Source organism: Lissotriton helveticus, chromosome 11 (assembly GCF_964261635.1).
Source record: "Lissotriton helveticus chromosome 11, aLisHel1.1, whole genome shotgun sequence".
Taxonomy (NCBI): Eukaryota; Metazoa; Chordata; class Amphibia; order Caudata; family Salamandridae; genus Lissotriton; species Lissotriton helveticus.
The window spans coordinates 475727293-475746983 of record NC_136072.1 but is presented as its reverse complement, the minus strand read 5'-3'; the positions used below and the strand labels follow the sequence as shown (position 1 = coordinate 475746983).

At 51.9% G+C, this 19691-nt stretch overlaps 1 protein-coding gene across 2 annotated transcripts in view; it reads left to right on the top strand.

Moving 5' to 3' along the window:
* The window catches only part of UGGT1 (UDP-glucose glycoprotein glucosyltransferase 1), an 822704-nt gene that overhangs the window by 477319 nt on the left and 325694 nt on the right, over positions 1-19691 (top strand). For both annotated transcript variants that reach the window (XM_078666074.1, XM_078666073.1), the window contains one exon: positions 1002-1096. In XM_078666074.1, the coding sequence (XP_078522200.1) occupies positions 1002-1096 (95 nt within the window). The remainder of the gene's footprint in view (positions 1-1001; positions 1097-19691) is intronic.

Below are 19691 nucleotides of genomic sequence, written 5' to 3'. Positions count from 1 at the left end.
GTCGAGCATTCAGAGTGAATAAAGATAAAGAAGTTCAAAAAGCAAGTTGCAAATTGAGGATAGTAGATCAGGAAGATAGAGAAGAATTATATAGTTAGTCTGAGGATGGAAGAAGGTGAGAGATTTTAGGAAAAATTGTGGAAGTTAGGGATGAGGTGAATAAAGGTAGAGCGAGGAGAAAATGGCCAGAGAGGTCGGTATAATTAAGATCCCCAATATTTGTTGAGAAGAAACAGCTTGAGTTTTTTTTTGAAGAAGGGGTAAGATGGGTTACAACGAAGGTCTTTGGGAAGAGTCCTTTTTCCTTCTAACATGCTCCCTGGAAAAATTAAAGTTGAAGTTGATAAGCCTTGGAGGAGAAGTATGGTACATTCCGGTAATGAGAGACTTAAGACAGGTTGCCTTTTTCAGTCTGTACATAATTCAGCTGTTCACTGGGTAGATAAAAGTTCTAGTTTATTCATCAGATGGAGTCTCAACCTCGGCTGCCATTAGGTAAGATTAAAGAAGTGTACTTTCAGATACTTGCGGAATGTCTTTGTCAATAGATGGTTGTTGCTGTACAGTGCTCTTTGCTTTCATTGAAGGCTGGTCAGTTAATCACAGATAAGTATGGAGGCAAATTTAGTCTCGGAAATATGCTTTAGTTATATGATTCGTTTTTGCCTTTTGAGTATATAGTGCCTCCTGTGCTGATTTGCTTTGCAGCTAATGCAAATTGGAATGTTTGTTTCTACATTGATATCTAGTGGGGTGGAGCTTGTTACTTATCACTGTAAAGCTTAAAAAAAGTACAAATAAGCTGATGAACAGATTTTTCCTCAAGTTTAGAAATGGCAAATTCTGCAATCTCTAGTACCCACAAATTCATACTAAAACCCAGAGGTAAGCCTCACACAAAATTTAGTATGTTAACACTTCACAGTTGTATGGCTATTGATATGTCTTTTGTTTTTTAACCATAGCTTTCATTTCTCTGCACTCTCCACCCACTTTTTCAGACGAGTCTTTCATCAGACCAGTGACTTTTTGGATTGTTGGAGATTTTGACGCACCTTCTGGGAGGCAACTGCTGTACGATGCCATTAAACATCAGGTTAGTAGTAGTATGCAGGTAAGAATAGTTTTTTTTTTTTTTTTTAAACATTCTTTGTCAATTAAATACATATTGCAGAGGTCTGCACACCAGAGGTATCTGCTGAATCATACCACACAATGTTACAGGAACAAGTGACTTTCGTAGGTATCCTCCAAGAAAATGATAAAAGCAAAACACAATATAACCAAACCCTCCCCCGCCCTCTCCCCGCCCCCGAAGTCACACAATGTCCGCATAGTCCATGTCACAGCCTCGATACATAGCAACAGAATCCCAGCACAATCGATCACACCTCCCCGGGTCCCCCACCCTGCGCCCCCACATCCCGGCATACATCAGGACTTATCCAAATGGGTGAGCCTCCATTGCAGTTGGCGGCTCCAGCCTCAACTCCTGGTAATCCGCCCATCTTTTCCATATTTCAAAATGTTTGCGTGAGCAGCCGCCCATCTTTTCCATATTTCAAAATGTTTGCGTGAGCAGCCCCTGGCCACAAAAACAGTCTGTTCCAGCCCCATACAAAAATCTAAGCCATTTTTCCATGCGGTCACCGATGGGACTCGCGGCGCCCTCCACGCTCTGGCGATATCTTGCTGTGCCAGCGTAAAGCCAAGTTGCATTAGGTGTCGTTGATAAATATTACCCCCTATGCCCTCCATGACATGGAGCAGAGCCAGTTGTTGCGTTCAGAGGAGCTCCCATCCCAGGACCTCTGACAGGCAAGAAAACACCCCCCTCCAAAACCGATCCAGGGATAGGCAGGTACAGGTAGTATGTATGAATGTACCCTCCTCCCGACCACATCTAAGGCACTCCGGGGAGGCGATCAAACCTGCGCAGTACAGTCGAGCCCGAGTAAAGTAGACCCTGTGCAAATATTTAAACTGGATGGGGCGAAGGCGCATTGCTATAGCCGCTTCCCTAGGCGCTGCCAAAGCCTCCCTCCAGTCCGCCTCCTCCAGCGCGCCCACATCCGTCTCCCAGTCCCCTCGCAGCTTCTGAAGGGGGGTGGAGCAGTGTATAGCTAGGGATTGTTAGATCCGGGAGATCTTCTTGGTCTCCAAATCTCCCATAAAGACTCTCGCCTCCAGTGGACTAAATTCAGGGAGAGATTCCAGGCCTTCCAGGCTAGTGGACAAGGCATGGCGAAATTGGAGATACTTATAGAATTGTGACTCTGGCATAGAGAAGTCCTTTTGTAAGTCCTGAAAAGACTTGAGTGTCGTGCCTCTCATAACATCCCCCAGGGTCGAGATACCAATATCATCCCATCCCCGGAAGCCCTGCAGGGCCGCCAGCTCTGGTAAGCGCCCATTATTCCAAAGGGGGTCTCCCTAGTCAAAGTATTCCAACCAAACCCATGCGGCGCAACGCATGTCGCCATATCAGGAAAACCACCCATGTGGCCGACGGCATCTTGCCACGCAACGGCGCCGAGTACAAAATGGTGTGCAGTGTATGTCACCCCATGAGCAGTCTTTCCAGTGCGTACGCCTGATCCCTTCTATCTCCGAACCACCACTCATTGAGGACAAGTAGGTGCGAGGCCTGATAATATGAAAGGATGTCCGAGGACGCGAGTCCTCCGCAGTAGGGGGATAGGAAACATGTTCGTAGGACCACATGCACTTTACCTCCCTCTCACAGAAACTGCCCGAGCACAGAATTCACCAGCCGGAACCATCTGGGCTGGATTGGGTACGGGTGATTCTGTAGCTGGCAGAGCAGCCGAGGAAGCGCCCCCATCTTGAAAATTGCCTACCTGCCGTACAGCGTCAATGGCATCCGAGTCCAGGTCATGAAGTCCGCGCGGCCACACTCTCACACCGGTACCAGATTTCGCTCCCAGGAGACAGCCGGCACATCCGACAGGAACACTCCCAGGTATTTCAACCCCGCCAGCCGCCAGCTGGGGTGTGTTCGCCCAAACGCCCAGCCTCGGTCGATCTCCCAGAACCCACAGTGTAGATTTGCGGGGGTTCATATATAGTCCCGATGTCTCCTCAAAGATCTGCATGATCTCTAGGAGTCACGGCCCCATTTTATCCAAGGCCGTGAGGAAAAACAGGACGTCATCCGTGTAAAATGCGATCCTGTCGGATAGATCCGAAGTCCACTCAAAGCCCCGGACCTGTGCATCCATACGCACCCATGCTGCCAATGGCTCCATGGCTAGCGTGAAGAAATATGGAGACAGGGGGCATCCCTGCCATGTACCCCTCCGAATCGGGAAGATGGAAGAGGCTGTCCCCGCCACCCGCACCGTCGCCGTCAAGTCTGTATAGAGAAGCATTAAATAAGAAAGAAAGCGCGGGCCCAGGTTAAGTCTGCGTAACAATGCAAATAAATACACCCAACTCGGGGAGTCAAACGCCCTGTCCATATCAGCTAGCAGGAGTGCCGCCGCTCCCCGATCTGTTGAACGAACCCCTGCCACCGTGACATGCGCTCGCCGTATATTATGCCTGGGTACCCTCTGGGGCTTGAACCCAGCCTGATCAGGGTGTACAAGCTTCGATATGTGGGGCAAAAGGTGATTAGCCAACGCCTTGGCCAAGATCTTAGCCTCCACATTGAGGATGGAAATGGGGCGGAATGAGGCCTGTTCCGGTGGCCGGCCGGGCTTAAGAAACTCCACCACTTCCTCATGCCTCCAATCTGGAGGAAGTAATGCCTCCTCCACTACTGCCCGATAGTAAGGAGCCAACTGCGTATTATAGCGTCTAAAAAATGAACTCGGGAACCTATTGGGCCAGGAGCCTTTCAGGTATTAAGCTCTCCCAGGGGTGTGCCCAGCTCTTCGTGAGGTTAGGGGAATCTCCAGTAGGTCACGCACGTCATCTGACACTGCTTTGGGTGGCAGGTCAGCTAAGAATTTATAGATAGTGGTCGCTGGCAAGCACTCACAGGGGGCATGGAGATCTGCGTAATAGGTAGCGAAGCTCTCCGCTATAGTGATTGGGTCGGTGATCAGTGTCCCCTTCTCGTCCCGGAAGGGCCTGGGCATGGAAGGTGCCCTTGTCAAAGCAGATGAAGCATCTTTCCGGACTTGTCCCCACATTGGTATACCCTGCTACGTGTCGCCAGCCAAACTTGGCGGGCCTCCTCCATTAGGAGGGCGGCACAAGACTGTTGGGCCTGAAGTAGTAGTCGCGAATAATGCCCACCCCTTCCACCCGTGTCTGGTGTTCAAGTGCCTCTATGGTGGCCTACGCCTGAGTCAACTCCTCCCTGCGCTTAAGTCGAGCCGCAGTACACCAGGATATATCCACCCCACTTAGTGTAGGCTTCAGAGCCTCTCACATAGTCCCAACTCTAGACACCGACCCCTCATTTGAGGCAAAGAATTGAGCAAATATTACACCTAATAAGAGGTTCATGTGAAAAAGTCAAAATCAACAATTAAACAAGAAACATTAAGACCATAGAAAGAGAGTGAAGAAGCCTATATGCACACATTGTCAAATTTACAAAAGCAATTATAATTTATTATACATGTACTCTTTTTTAAAAAGAAAGAACAATACAGCTCAAAAAAGATGTTGGCAAAACAAAAACAAACAGTTCACATGTCAAACCAGTGGCTAACAAACAGACATTATCTATACAAAAAGGAACAACAAAAGCAAAATGATGTGTCCTTTACAAATTATGGCCACAAAAAGCGTTGACGGAGTTTCAACCGCTAGGGAACTGTGCGGTCATCATCAGGACAAAGAGTTGTTTTGAGCGTGTATTTCTTAATATACAACAAGCCAGTCGTAAATAGGATGGCGTATGGATAGAAATTCCAACTTCCGAATAATAAATGATTGGAGCAATCCTATATTTTGGGTCCAGGCGTATAAATGCTGCCTGCCGATATCTCCAAATGAGTGAATGTAGTGGGTGGCTTATAGTTGCGCTAACCAATCTGCCCAATTGATCAGCGAATTCGGTTCTCAAGAAGCACACAGCAAGGATTGCCCAAACGAAGCGCTAATCAGAATTGAGCAATGGCATCCGTCATGTGCGTATCGTACTTGTCATTCTGTAGGTGCCACACTGAAAGACGCCACCTAAAGGGTTGTCGCCCCTGGCACATAGATAGCTCAAGGGACACTGGGGAATGATCTGAGAGGCCGCGGGGTAGAATCTCAGCCAGCGCCACCCTCTTACCCATCACCCGGGGAATAAAGAGGTAGTGGAGCCTGGAGAAGGTTTTGTGAACCGCCGAGAGGTATGTGTATTCCCGCCTGTCGCCGTGAGTCCACCGCCACACATCCAGTCAGTCGAGACTAGTCACCAGTGAGTGTAATTTCGTGGGCTGTCCCCTTCCTGGCCCACCCCACCCCTGGCCAGGTCCATAACATCGTTCCAGTCTCCGCCCACCATAGAGAGCATATCTGGCATATCCGCCCACAAGGCCAGTAACTTCTCCACAAGGGACCACTGTAAGGGGGAGCATAAACACAGCCCAAAACCAAGGGGATCTCCCCAATTTTGCCCTGGATGAACAGATACCGTCCCTGAGCATCGGCCCACTGCTGCACATGTAACAATGGATCCCCTGCGATGGACCAAAATCGCCACCCCCCTGGAGCCCCTCATGAACCCTGCATGGAAGACCTATTGGTACCCATATCGCTGAAGGCAGAGTATCTCTGTCCCCATGAGGTGTGTCTCCTGCAACATAAGAACATCAGCCCTAGCCCTCTTAGCCTGATGTCGTATAGCTCCCCGTTTAATTTTGTCCAGGGTCCCTCACACATTCCAGCTTATGATACAAAGAATACCCAGGGTCCCCGCATCTACACTAGGCGCGCTATCCATAGGGGAGGGAACCAGCCCATAACGTCGAGAAAAGACCACGGCTACATGTGTGCACAGAGTTAGGAACCCAAAGCGGAATTGCGACTCGGAACTTTAAAACCAACAAACCCCCCACCCCATTCCTCAAAAACAGTGAAGTATCTGTCGCGGCGGGCGAGTACCCGAACCCCAACGGGGGAACAAGCACTGCCCCATCCAATGGATCCCCAACTTACAGCCCATGTTCCTCAGGCATGACCCGGACCATCCCGAGACCGGCTGGCAACCAGCCCAATCTAAGATTCCCCCGATAGATATACATCAGAGTACATGGTGAACCAAAGGGACCGCCACTGCACTAACCCAACCCCCAAATGTCAAGGTTCCAAAGTATGGCGCCCAGGAGTAGGGCCCCCCTTAGTGGAAGCCCAGCAGGACAAGGAGCGCCTCCGGGAGTGTGATCGCCTATTGCCCCTCTGCTGCTGTCCCTTGGGACCCTTCTGGGCAATCTCACTGGAGGAGGAGTCCGACTCTCTGCCGGGTGGCGCGTGGACCCTCACTCGTACTGTCTCATCCGTCCATTGAAAGACCTCCTCTGGGGTGTCAAAGAAGTGGGTGCTGGATCGTTATACCACCCCCAGGCGAGCGGGATACAAGAGGGCATATGGGAGTTTAAGATCCCGCAGGCGGGCCTTCGCGGCCATGAACGATTGACATTGTTGCTGCACTTGTCGTCTATAGTCCGGAAAGATTAAGATGCACACATTGTCGTAGAGCAGAGGTTCCTTGGCCCAGGCCTGCTTAAGTATGGCATCACGATGTAGGTAGTTCAGGAGCTTTGCTATCACTGGCTGTGGTCGAGCCCCCCGGTGGTGGTTTCTGCATGAGCACCCGGTGGGCACGACAGGTAAGAATAGGTCGATAAATGTTTTCATTTGACACTTTCTAAACGGTTTAAAAACCGTTCACATTGTTATTTTGGTCTCCTAAGGTTTCATTGACTAGACCTAATTAGCCGTTAGGGAGGGAAAATGTAGCACTGCTTTTGAGCAAAAATGGTTTAGGTTGTTTGTATGTTGCGTGTCTGCAGCTGCAGAAAGCTTGAAATTTAAGTAGTGGTGGGTGCATGGAGTACACGCCAGTAGGATTTTATCTAAATGAAACACGTTAGTGATAGATTCCTTGCCTTAGAATTACCCCCAGGCGCCAGACTGAATCCGGAAAGTTTTCGTCAGCAGTACCCCTGCACGTCAGTAGGCGTAGTCGTACGGCTCCGCATACATCGTTGGCGTTGTAGTCGCCGCAATGACATCGTTGGAGCTATTTAGACGCACCCACGCGCGCTGTGGGTTCTTTCTTTTTTTTCGCACCATCAAGCGCAGATCCGGAGAGAGCGGTACCCCCAGTCACTTTTTGACGGAGTTATTTTTTGGATTTTTGTCTGTTTTTTTACTCCTGGTGTATAGGGATGCCTGGTTCTGTAGTAGGGGATCTCTGTGTATAGTCATAATCTAGTGTTAGTCCCGCCCATGTGCGTGGACCCCGGAGCAATAAAAAATAATCTCTTGAGGTGTCGAAAAATGCAGAACTGCACAGACACTTAAGAGAGAATTAAAGACATATAATGCAGCCTATATCCACAGGCTACACTGTCCAGTACTTCAACTAGAAATTCCACCAAAAATCCACAAACAGCAAAGCCTGTCCAGATTTCCCTTGCTTTAAAAGCAAAAACCCTCTGGAATGATAGAGAGGAAGACATGGACAGACAAGCCCCATAGGCTGACATTATGTGGCTCAGAACAGGATAGTGTGCCTTTAAGAGAACTTTCCAGAACTTCACAGTATCCCAGAATGCACTGCAGGTCCCTTTTACTTTCAGTTCTTTTTTCCGGCTCCTACAAGCAGGACCCTGGAGCATTGAGCTCTCCCTTTTCAAGGGTTTATTGGTGATTTTTTCACGTTTTTCACATATTTGGGTACTTTTCTGAAGTACTTTGAGGCTTTGCTTCCTGGTGTGTGTTTTGGTGCACTCTTTAAGGTCAATATGCCTGCATTATTCGACCAATGCCCTGAGTGCTCCAGGAAGAAGGCCAAGTCGGACCCACACGAGGTGTGTATCATCTGCCTTCCTTCATCTCATGTCCCAGAGGAGTGTGACAGGGTTTCTCTAGCAGGACCCTGAGGGATAGGATGAAGATCAGGCTTCAGGGCCTCGAAGACAGAAGACTGAAGGCACAAGGTGGGTCTGGAGGGGCTTCTTCTGCCATGCTGAGGCCTCTGGGGGGCTCCCCAGGGGCAGGAAGACCAGCAAACGTCCCCATTCTCCGCCTGCGTCGATTGCACTGACTACGGCGTCGAGAGGGATGACTGCAGTCTGTTCCCCGTCTCCCCAGGGCTCTGGGTCGAAGCGACGCCAACGCTCGGCGTCGAGGGAACTGAACTGACCGCCGTTGAGGTCTCCGGTGACGATTTTGTCGGCGTCGTCGTCGAGTACTCGACGTCGAGAGGTGGCCCAGCGTCGGCGCTCGCCGTCACGGCGACACCGCCGTTCGCCGTCGTCAAAGAGGAGAAGATCGTCGTCGAGGGGATCTTTGACGTCGAGGCGTAGAAGATCGCCGTCGAGGCGTAGAAGGTCGCCGTCGAGGCGTAGAAGGTCGCCGTCGAGGCGTAGAAGGTCGCCGTCGAGGCGTAGAAGGTCGCCGTCGAGGCGTAGGAGGTCGCCGTTGAGGCGTAGGAGGTCGCCGTCGAGGCGTAGGAGGTCGCCGTCGAGGCGTAGGAGGTCGCCGTCGAGGCAAAGAAGGTCGCCGTCGAGGCGAAGAAAGTCGCCGTCGAGGGATAGGCGCTCGCCATCAAGGAGACGAAGCTCGCCATCGGGTCGCCGTTCTTCGCCGCCGAGAAGGCGCAGAAGGAGTTCTTGCGCCAGGAGTCAGTCTGGCAGGCGTCAAGTGCCTATGGGAGACACTCCAACGTCCCAGCCTAGTATGGAGGGTGGATCGCCGGGCTCGGTGTACTCCGTTGTGTATACCCCGGCTAGACCGAAGCCAGTTACGCCTCCTCCTTCCTCCGCAGGCTCCCACTCCGCCTCCACTTCCACAACTTCCACCTCATCCTCAACCTCAGCTTCAGCCTCAACCTCAACCTCCGCTGCCGGCTGACAAGCCTCCTCCGAGGACAGTTTCACTGCCACGATATCCGACTCCTCCTAAGGGGACCCCTCGGCCGAGGGCCCCAGCCAAGCCAAAGTCTCCCGCCCCGGTGGAACCGGCGGGGCGACTGAAGCCAAGGAGGTCGCGATCCCGCTCCGGACGGAGGGGGAGATCGCGCTGTCGTCACCGATCCTCTACGAGGTCAAGACGGCGCCACAGGAGGCGCGGATCACGGTCCCACACGGACTCTTCCAGGACCAGGACCTACTCCCCGACTTTGTCGGAATCCCCGGGGACGAGAGTGTCTCCTGTGGACGACATCAGCACGTTCCAGGATGTTCTCCTGAGGGGTGCAGTAAAATTGGGAATCACGGTGACGGCTCAAACACCTACGACGTCCGTGATTTTTGAGACGCTTCATAAGAATCATTTGTCTCGCCCTTTACTACCGCTCCTACCAGGATTGGTAGAGCCCGCGGAGGAGCTGTTCCTCACGCCTGCAGTGACGAAAGCCGCTCCATCCCGGCTTCTTAAGAAGTACAGGGCCCCGGATTCTGACCCGGCTTTTCTGCTAATAGACCCGATTCCAGACTCCGTTATAGTGACGGCAGCCAGGAAACAACATTCTACCTCCCCGTCTTCTACCGTGCCTCCTGATAAGGAGAGCCGATGGATCGACTCAGCTGGCAGGAAGGCCTGTGGGACTGCATCGACGGCCATGAAGGCCTCTAGTGATGCGGCTTTGCTAGGGCGGTATGATCGTGCCCTGTGGGAATCCCTCCAGCAGTTCACGATACTCCTGCCATGAGTTAAGAAGGAGGATTTCCAGGAGATCCTGAAGGAGGGGATGCTGGTTTCGAACCAGGTCATCAGACCGGCTGCTGATGTCTCTCTTTTGGCGGCCCATGGGTACGGCCATGGGATCAACCAGCGGCGCCATGCTTGGCTCAGGCTCACATCACTCAAGCCGGAGGCCCAGCAGCGGGTGGCCAATCTGCCCTTCTCGGGGGAAACCCTGTTCGGCAAGCATGCGGACGATGAGAAGGCCCGCATGAAAGCGGAGGCCGAGACCCTGACGGCTGTGGGCTTGGAAAAGCCCAAAGAAAAGAAGGCCTACCGCCCGGTCCAGAGACGGTTCGGGGCACAGGGCAGAGGGCGAGGACAGGCTTCGGGACAGCAGCAGCAACAACAGCAGCAGTTCCGGAGGCCCTTCCAGAAGAGCCAGAAGGGTAGAGGAGGCCAGCAGTCCTCTACAGCGAACAAAGGCCCGGCTGGGTTTTGACCCTGAGCGGTTACTCTCCAGTGGGGGGAAGTGTTTAATTTTTTCTGGCAGAGTGGAGAAAAATTACTCAGGACAAGTAGGTGCTGAATATTTTTTGCAATGGATACAGTCTTCGGTTCACCAGCCCGCCTCCATCAATTCCACCGGTCAGCTCGCAGTTTCAACTGCGCGAGCTCCAGGCGGAGGCAGATATCCTGTTAAGGAAAAGGGAGATAGAAGACGTACCTCTGTCTCAAAGAGGAAGAGGTCTGTACTCCCGGTTCTTTCTGGTTCGCAAGAAGGACAAGAACGAGTTCAGGCCCATTCTGGATTTGCGACAAGCAAACAAGTGGATTCGCAGAGGGAAGTTTCGCATGCTGTCGTTGCATCAGATTTATCCTGAGCTGCAACAGGGAGACTGGCTATGTGCTATAGATCTACAGGATGCGTACTTCCATGTGCCCATTGCACACAAACACAGGAAGTTCCTGCGATTCCAAGTCGGCACCAATCATTATCAGTACAAAGTACTGCCATTCGGACTGAAGTCTGCACCCAGAACATTCTCGAAGTGAATGGCAGTGATTGCTGCACACCTAACGAAGAACAAGGTGTTTGTCTACCCGTACCTGGACGATTGGTTGATCAAGGCCTCCTCCTTCTCTGAAGCTCAAGCACACTTCCGGAAGACTCGCGTTCTCTTGAACAAGCTGGGGTTGCACATCAACATGTCCAAGACTGTCCCGAATCCGGTCCAGTGCATACAGTACTTGGGAGCCTCCATCAATACGCTGTCAGCAAGCGTGTCTCCTTCGGAGGAGCGACGATTATCACTCCTTCGGGAGGCTCAGGCTCTTATGACCACTCCATCTACAACAGTGAGGACGGTGTCTTCTCTACTGGGATCGATGGCCTCTTGTATCTTCCTCACGCCACACGCATGGCTGCACATGAGACCATTGCAGGAGGGCTTGGAGGATCAGTGGAATCAGAGGAAAAGATCTTGGGACGACAGGATACGACTGTCTCTGCATGCGCTTCAGTCTCTGAAGTGGTGGTGTTCGGCGGAGAATCTCCTGAGAGGGGTTCCCTTCCACAAGGACATTCCCACGCAGACTATTGTGACAAATGCGTCTCTCCATGGCTGGGGGGGCGCACTCCGGAGACTTACAGATTCAAGGGACGTGGTCCCAGACAGAGTCCACGTACCACATCAATTTCCTGGAACTCAGAGCTGTTCACTTGGCGCTAAAGGCTTTTCTTCCATCCTTCCAGACCAACTCTCTGCTTGTGCAAACGGACAATACGACCACGATGTATTACCTCAACAAGCAGGGGGGCTCGACATCGCGCACCATGTCGCAGGAGGCGCAGGCGATCTGGCACTGGCTTCTAGCCAGAGGACTGACGATAACGGCTACCCATCTGCCAGGTGTGCAGAATGTTCAGGCAGACGCACTGAGCAGGCTGATTCAGGAAAACCACGAATGGGTCATAAACGACGAAGTAGTAGGAGAAGTTTTCGCAAGGTGGGGGACTCCAGACGTAGATCTGTTCACCACCGCCGAAAACAGCAAATGCCGAGACTTCGCCTCCAGGTACTACCAGCCGGGGACGCTGGGGAATGCGTTATGGATCAACTGGTCGAACAGCTTTCTGTACGCTTTTCCACCCATTCCCCTGATTCCGACGGTGCTCATCAAGCTGTCCCGGTCCAGGGCACGGATGATCCTGATTGCCCCGGAATGGACCAGGCAGTGGTGGTTCACGGGCCTGCTTCACTGGTCTCTCCTTCCTCACATACGGCTGCCGTGCAGGCCGGACCTTCTCACGAAGTTTGGGGGGCAGATGTTGCACCCCAACCTATCGTCTTTGAGTTTGGCGGCATGGCTCCTGAGATAGTGCAATATGGCCATTTGAATCTACCTGAAGATTGCATGGACATACTGAAGGAGGCTAAGCGACCTTCCACTCGGACTTCCTATGCTTACAAGTGGAAGAGGTTTTGCATCTAGTGCAAGTCCAAGGACTATGACCCAACGACGTGTAAGGAAGATGTCATTCTTCTGTATCTTCTACATCTGGCGCAGTCTGGCCTTAATGTCCATTCCATTAAGGTTCATCTTGCTGCGCTGACTGCCTACAGGAAATGCCCTTCACAGACTTCCTTCTTTCAGATCCCTGTGATCAAAGATTTTTTGGAAGGCTTGAAGAAAGTGTTCCCTCCTGTCCGGCTTCCTTCGCCTTCATGGGAATTGAATGTGGTGCTGTCCAGATTGATGAAGGAGCCTTTTGAACCTATTCATAATGCTTCGTTGCAGCACCTGTCCTGGAAGGCGGCGTTCCTCGTGGCCATTACATCGGCCCGCAGGGTGAGTGAAATTCAGGCGTTGTGTTGCCAAGAACCTTATACTGTATTTCATGCTGCTAAGGTTGTTATGCGTACTCACCCTAAGTTTCTTCCAAAGGTTATATCTGATTTTCATGTTAACCAGACCATAACTTTACCTACGTTTTTTCAGAATCCTTCCTCTCCAGCGGAAAGGTCCCTGCATTCCCTGGATGTTAGGAGGGTATTGAAATTTTATCTGGATAAAACTAAGGATATTCGTAGGTCAGACCAATTGTTTATCAATTATGGATCAGTCAGGACGGGTCTTGCTACCTCTAAACAGTCCATCTCTAGGTGGATTGTGTCCTGTATACAATTGTGTTACCAAAAAGCTAATAAGACCTTAGGGGGTAAGCCTAAGGCTCATTCCACCAGGGGCAAAGCTGCCACGACTGCTTTGCTCCGTAATGTTCCAATTGCAGAAATCTGCAAGGCGGCCACTTGGAAGTCGGTTCATACCTTTGCTAAGCATTACTGCCTGGACACTGATGCCAGGGCAGACGCTCAGGTTGGGCAGGCTTCGCTGCGAAATCTGTTCGCACAATAGTGGTATTATTTCTCTGTTCTCCACCGCCGCTTTGGTGTGGGGATGGGCTTGCCATTCTATTCACTAGATTATGACTACACACAGAGATCCCCTACTACAGAAGGAGTAGTTTCTGTCCTGTAACTCCGGTTCTGTAGTAGGGGTATCTCTGTTAAAGTCATAAGCGCCCGCCCTCCTCCCCGGTGGAGAGAGATATTCATGTAAGGAATGCTACAGGTCTGGCGTGTTCCGCCTTCAAAAAGAACTGAAAGTAAAAGGGACCTGCAGTGCATTCTGGGATACTGTGAAGTTCTGGAAAGTTCTCCTAAAGGCACAGTATCCTGTTCTGAGCCACATAATGGCATCCTATGGGGCTTGTCTGTCCATGTCTTCCTCTCTATCATTCCAGAGGGTTTTTGCTTTTAAAGCAAGGGAAATCTGGACAGGCTTTGCTGTTTGTGGATTTTTGGTGGAATTTCTAGTTGAAGTACTGGACAGTGTAGCCTGTGGATATAGGCTGCATTATCTGTCTTTAATTCTCTCTTAAGTGTCTGTGCAGTTCTGCATTTTTCGACACCTTCAGAGATTATTTTTTATTTCTCCGGGGTCCACGCACATGGGCGGGACTATTCACTAGATTATGACTATAACAGAGATACCCCTACTACAGAACTGGAGTTACAGGACCGAAACGACTCCTTTTAAGTCTTGCGCGGCTTGTCCCCGCACGATGTTGGTGACGGACCCGCACTGTGAGTGTCTCTACTGCCTTGGTTGCAATCACAACTCCGAGTCGGGCCCCGAATGCAGGGCCATGGCCCCGAAAACTTTGCGGGAGCGGTCCCAAAAGTGGCTAAAGGCCCGGGAGTCGGCTCCTCGCCGTTCAAGGTCATGGTCCCGTGGGAGGTCGAGGGACCGGTCGCGGATCTGCCATCACCATCGTTCGACAAAGTCTTGGCACTCTGAGTTAGGGAAGGTGAAGCACAAAAAGTTGAAGAAGCGTTGTCGCTCTACGCCTTCCCCTAGCCTGTCGCGTGACATGGCTGAGGGTGCGGGTGGTGCCATCCCTGCGTCTCCGGCGGACCCTGCACAGTGGCCAATGGCCTGCCCGCCCTTCCCGGGTCCGTCGACGACTCCGGCCCAGCTACAGGACTTCCTGTCAGCCATGACCCGCCTTTTTGGCCCATCCGGCCCAGCCGAAACGCCTTCAGGCTCCACGGGTCCGACTGGGGGTCCTCGCTCTTCTTCGTCGCGGGCTCCGGCCCGCCATCGTCAACGACTCACCATGGATCCATGCATGGATCCCAGCCGATATCGGGTGGCCTCGCACGGCCTCCACCGACATCGACGTGGTGACGGCGCCGGACCGGTGTCGATCGACGCCGATAGACGCCTGCCAGGCAGGTTGGGGAGGAAGGGGAGGACTGTGAGGGGTCTGAGGTCCCTCTCGCTGCACAGTGTGAGTTAGACCCGGACTGGGAAGAGGATTTGGAGGATGCAGGTGACATGGATTTTACTCCAGAACCTGGCTTACTGTCTCCTTCTACTGTGGCTACGGAGGAGGGCGGTACATATTCTGTTGCGCAGAGCAGCCAAGGGGCTCCACCTCGAGCCCCCTACAGTGACCGTCAAGAATAACCTCCTGACAGAAGTGGTCCGACCAGCGTCTTCCTCTACGGAGCCGCTGTTGCCCTTTAATGACGCACTTTCGGACGTTCTTGTGGGCACCTGGTCCAGGCCCAACACCAGTGGCTCCTGTGGATAAGAATGTGGCCCGACGCCATCGCCCGGCCCATAGCGACCCCATTTTCCTCTCCCAACCCCTGAGAGCTTGGTTGTCCAAGCCTTTGCATCCCCAAGCGCACTCCCTTACTCACCTCCGGACAGGGAATCCAAGAAACTGGAACAGTTTGGGAAGAAACTGTTTAGTTCCGCCAGTTCAGGGCTGCGGTCTGTGAACATTGCATGCCTCTTGGGCATGTTATTCCCATTCTGTGTGGGACAGGGTTGCGCAGGTGCTGCCTCAGCGTCTGTAGGCGGCCCGGACAGTGCTCTCCCAAGCTATTGCTGTAGGGAGAGATGCAGCCAAGTTCACAATTCGTTGTGGCCTTGAAACCGCCGACTCAATGGGCAGGGCGAGTTCCATGACAGTGGCGCTACGCCCCCACGCCTGGCTGAGGACAACTGTTTTTTCCAGGGATGTCCAGAACACTCTGATGGACTTGCCCTTTGATGGCACTCCCCTTTTTGGCGACAGGACAGACCGTGCGTTGGAGCGTTTTAAGGACTCACGGGCTACGGCCAAGTCCTTGGGCTTTTCGGCCACACGCACTCCGTCCGCTTCTGCATTTCGCTCCTTTCGTGGCCAATAAAGGGGCGCCCAAACACGTTAGTTTCAGAGCCACAGGCCTGCGCAGCAACAGTCTCAGCGCCGCCGCGGATGTGGGACCCGCAGAGTTGGGTCACGGGGCCAGCGGGCTGGTCAGTCCACCTCCTCCCCTGCCGCCACTGCCTGCAGACCTTCCTAGTCCGGTGTTTCAATCCCACCAATTGCCAGTGGGTGGCAGGATCTGCCATCACCTCCCCCACTTGTGCACCATCACCTTGGACAGGTGGGTTTTGCAGATAGTCCGAAGGGGCTACTCCCTCCCCTACGAGACTACCCCTCCAGCCATGCCACCTCAGTACCACCCCATGTCGGGGATCACTTGGTACTTCTCCAACATGAAGTTGCAGCCCTCTTGGCCAAGGGGGCCATTGAGCGTGTCCCAACGCCAGAAGTAGGTTGTGGTTGTTACTCCCACTACTTCCTGGTTCCAAAGAAGGACAAAGGCCTGCGTCCTATCTTAGACCTTCGGAACGTCAATCTCTTCCTCCGGAAGGAAAAGTTCAAGATGCTCTCGCTTGCTCAGGTCTTGTCTGCCCTAGACCCGCAAGATTGAATGGTAGCGTTGGACTTGCTGGACGCCTATTTTCATATTCCCTTCCTGCTGGCGTTACCTGCGGTTCATGGTAGGCCACGAGCATTTTGAGTTAACCGTGCTCCCTTTCAGCCTCACCGGTGCCCCTCGGGTGTTCACAAAAGTGATGGCGGTGGTCACAGCTCATCTGCGCAGATCAGGGGTTTCAGTCTTCCTCTATCTCGACGACTGGCTGTTGAATGCAGGCTTGCCCCAGGCAGTCATCTTCCCCCCTCCAGAATTCGGACGACCTCCTGCATTTGTTGGTGTTCTTCATCAACGTGCAGAAGTCACACCTGGTTCCCTATCAGAAGTTCCTCTTTATCGGAGCGGTTCTGGACACGGCGCAGTTTCGGGTTTATCTTCCCGAACAGCAAGACTGGGACATTCCGGCTATGATTCCGATCTTTCTGCCCTTGTCCTGGGTTTCGGTGAGGATGACCTTGAGGCTGCTAGGCCTCATGGCCACCTGCATCCTGCTGACCAATCATGCCTGGTTGCATATGCGGGCTCTGCAGTGGGACCTGAAGTTCCAGTGGGCACAGCATCAAGGGGACCTGTCGGAGCACTTCCAGATATCGGAGGGCACTGCACAGCAGTTGCAGTGGTGGCTCACGAACTAACATTGGGTCAGCGGCAGATCCCTCTCCCTTCCCCAACTGGAGCATACAGTGGTGACGGATGCGTCCCTCCTGTAATGGGGCGGCCATACGGGAGAGGCAGAGATCAGATGCCTCTGGTCTCCGGAGGAGTCCAGGCTCCATATCAACTTTCTGGAGCTCTGGGCGATCCTACTTGCACTGAAGGCATTCCTTCTCTCTGTCAAGGGGAGAGTAGTGCAGGTGTACACAGACAACACCACCGCTATGTGGTATTGCAACAAGCAAGGTGGGGTGGGGTTGTGGACCCTATGCCAGGAGGCTCTGCGCCTCTGGACATGGCTGGAACGTCAAGGCATTTCCTTGACGGTTCTACACTTGGCAGGTTCTTTGAACGCTAGAGCGGACGAACTCAGCCCCAGGTGCATGATGGATAACGAATGGCGTCTGCAGTCGGAGGTGGCGCAAGGTCTCTTTCAACAGTGGGCAGAGCCTTGGTTAGATCTATTCGCCACAGAAGAGAACGCGCAATGTCATCTCTTCTGCGCGTTGGAATTTCCAAGGCGGCACTGGCTCTGCGACGCTTTTCATCACGAGTGGGGCTGCGGTCTATTGTATGCCTTTCCACCTATATCACTTCTACACAGAGTGCTGAAGAAGATTAGGCGCAACCGGCCCAAGTTATTCTTGTGGCACGGGACTGGGCTCGAAGAGTTTGGTATCCCGAGCTACTCAGTATGTGCATTAATCCCCTGATCCGACTGCCTTTTCGGGAGGATCTTCTGTTGCAGCAGCAGGGGACGGTACTCCACCCGAACCTGTCCAGCCTCCACCTACATGCGGGGAGATTGAGCAGTGACAGTTGATTCCGTTTGACTTGCCTCCTGAAGTCTGTGATATCATTCTGGCAGCCAGGCGTTCCTCCACTAAAACGGTATACGCCTGCAGGTGGAACAAATTTGTAGCATGGTGCACAGCAAAGGCTGTGGATCCCCTTTCTGCACCTCTATCACAAGTCCTTTTGTTCCTTCTTTCTCTGGCCCAGCAGGGCTCTGCTCTGGGCACTATTAATGGCCATCTTTCTGCGATTTCAGCCTTTCTCAGGCTCCCTCTCTTTTTAAGTCCCCTGTTGTAAATAGATTTTTCAAAGGCATTACACACGTTTTCCTTCCTATTCAGTTTGTTATGCCGCAGTGAGACTTCAATCTAGTTCTTACTTATTTGATGTGCGCTCCCTTTAAGCCACTTCACAACTGTCCTCTTTGTTTACTGACTTTGAAGACTGCTTTCCTGGTTGCCATCACCTCCGCTAGGCATGTGAGTGAGCTCCAGGCTCTTTCCTGTAAGCCTCCCTTTCTGTCGGTTCATCCGGATATGGTTGTGCTTCGCAATCGCCCTTCCTTCTTGCCGAAGGTTGTCACTGCCTTCCGCATTGGGCAAACAATCACCTTGCCCACTTTCTTTCCGCCTCCGCACCCTTCCAGAGAGGAAGAGAGGCTCCACCGTTAGGACCCAAAACATGCGCTCTCAATCTACCTAAATCGCACACAACAGTTCCGGGTGGATGATCAGCACTTGGTTGGCTTCGTGGGTGCCACGAAAGGCCAGGCTGTACGGAAGAGGACGTTCTCCCACTGGGTCGTATTGTGTATCAAGGCCTGTTATTATCTGGCTGAAATGGAACTTCTGGCGAAGGCAGATACTACTGCATTGGGACTTGGTGTCCCCCTGCAAGACAACTGTCAGGCAGCCACGTGGGCCTTGCTGCACACTTTTACTAAGCATTATTGCCTTAACAGTCAAGTCTGGAGAGACGGCGCCTTAGGCCGTTTGGTTCTTCGTGACTCTCTGGTGTGATATTGGTTCGCAGACCCACCAATGGGGTTGGTATTGCTGGGGTATCTATTCTAAGGTAAGTAATCTATCACTAACGTGTTTCTTTCAGATGAACAAGTTTCTTATCTTCGGTAACGATATATCTGTAAGAAACATTAGTTAGTGATAGATTCCTTACCGCCCCACCCATCCTCCCCGTTCTGCGAACTGATTTCTAGGGTTAAGGTCATCCCTTTCAGGGCCCTAGTTTCAATACACCAGTGATCAGTATCTTGCATGGCTCTGCATTCCTGGCGCGGAAATTCATTTACAGAACTGACGTCAGCGCGCATGGGCGCATCTAAGTAGCTCCAGCGACGTCATCTCGGCATCTACGATGCCAACGACGTACGCGGAGCCGTACGACGGCGCCTACCGACGCACAGGGGTACTGCTGACGAAAACTTTCCAGATCCAGTCTGGCACCTGGGGATATTCTAAGGTAAGGAATCTATCACTAAGTAATGTCTCTTACAGATATATCGTTACACAAGTAAGTCACTTGTGCCTTAGGGCTTCTTATATCAGCCAGTGGCATTTCAAATATTTTCCTGGTTTGCAATAGTTTCTTCTAATATCTCGGAAAGTTGCCACTGAGCAAAAATTATTTCAGAAGCCACAGAGTGCCATCAAGCACCCTAGGGCCTAGAGCCATTCAGGTCGTTTTTTGAGAAGTACGCTTCATAAAAGGATCTATTCAGATTTATATCCTTAGTCTCTTGGTTCATTGAGATATGGTGGTGTGCATATTCTTAGGACTTCAGAGACAACGGTCATGATGCAGAACAGGAACTTGAAGAGAGCCATTTTTGCTATTTTAACATTTAACTTGCACAAATTGGGGTGGGACATTAGGAACATGGAGAGGAATATAGAAGAGTAATGCTACTGATTGTGCAGGGAAACCAGGCTCCTGATCAAGAAACAATTTAAAAAGTATTGCTTTCACACAGGAAGCTGGAAAATGTTTTTAGTGTGATAAACTGTCGAAGATTAGAAATGCAATTTAGCTTTCCTTGTAGATTTGTATTAGTTTGTC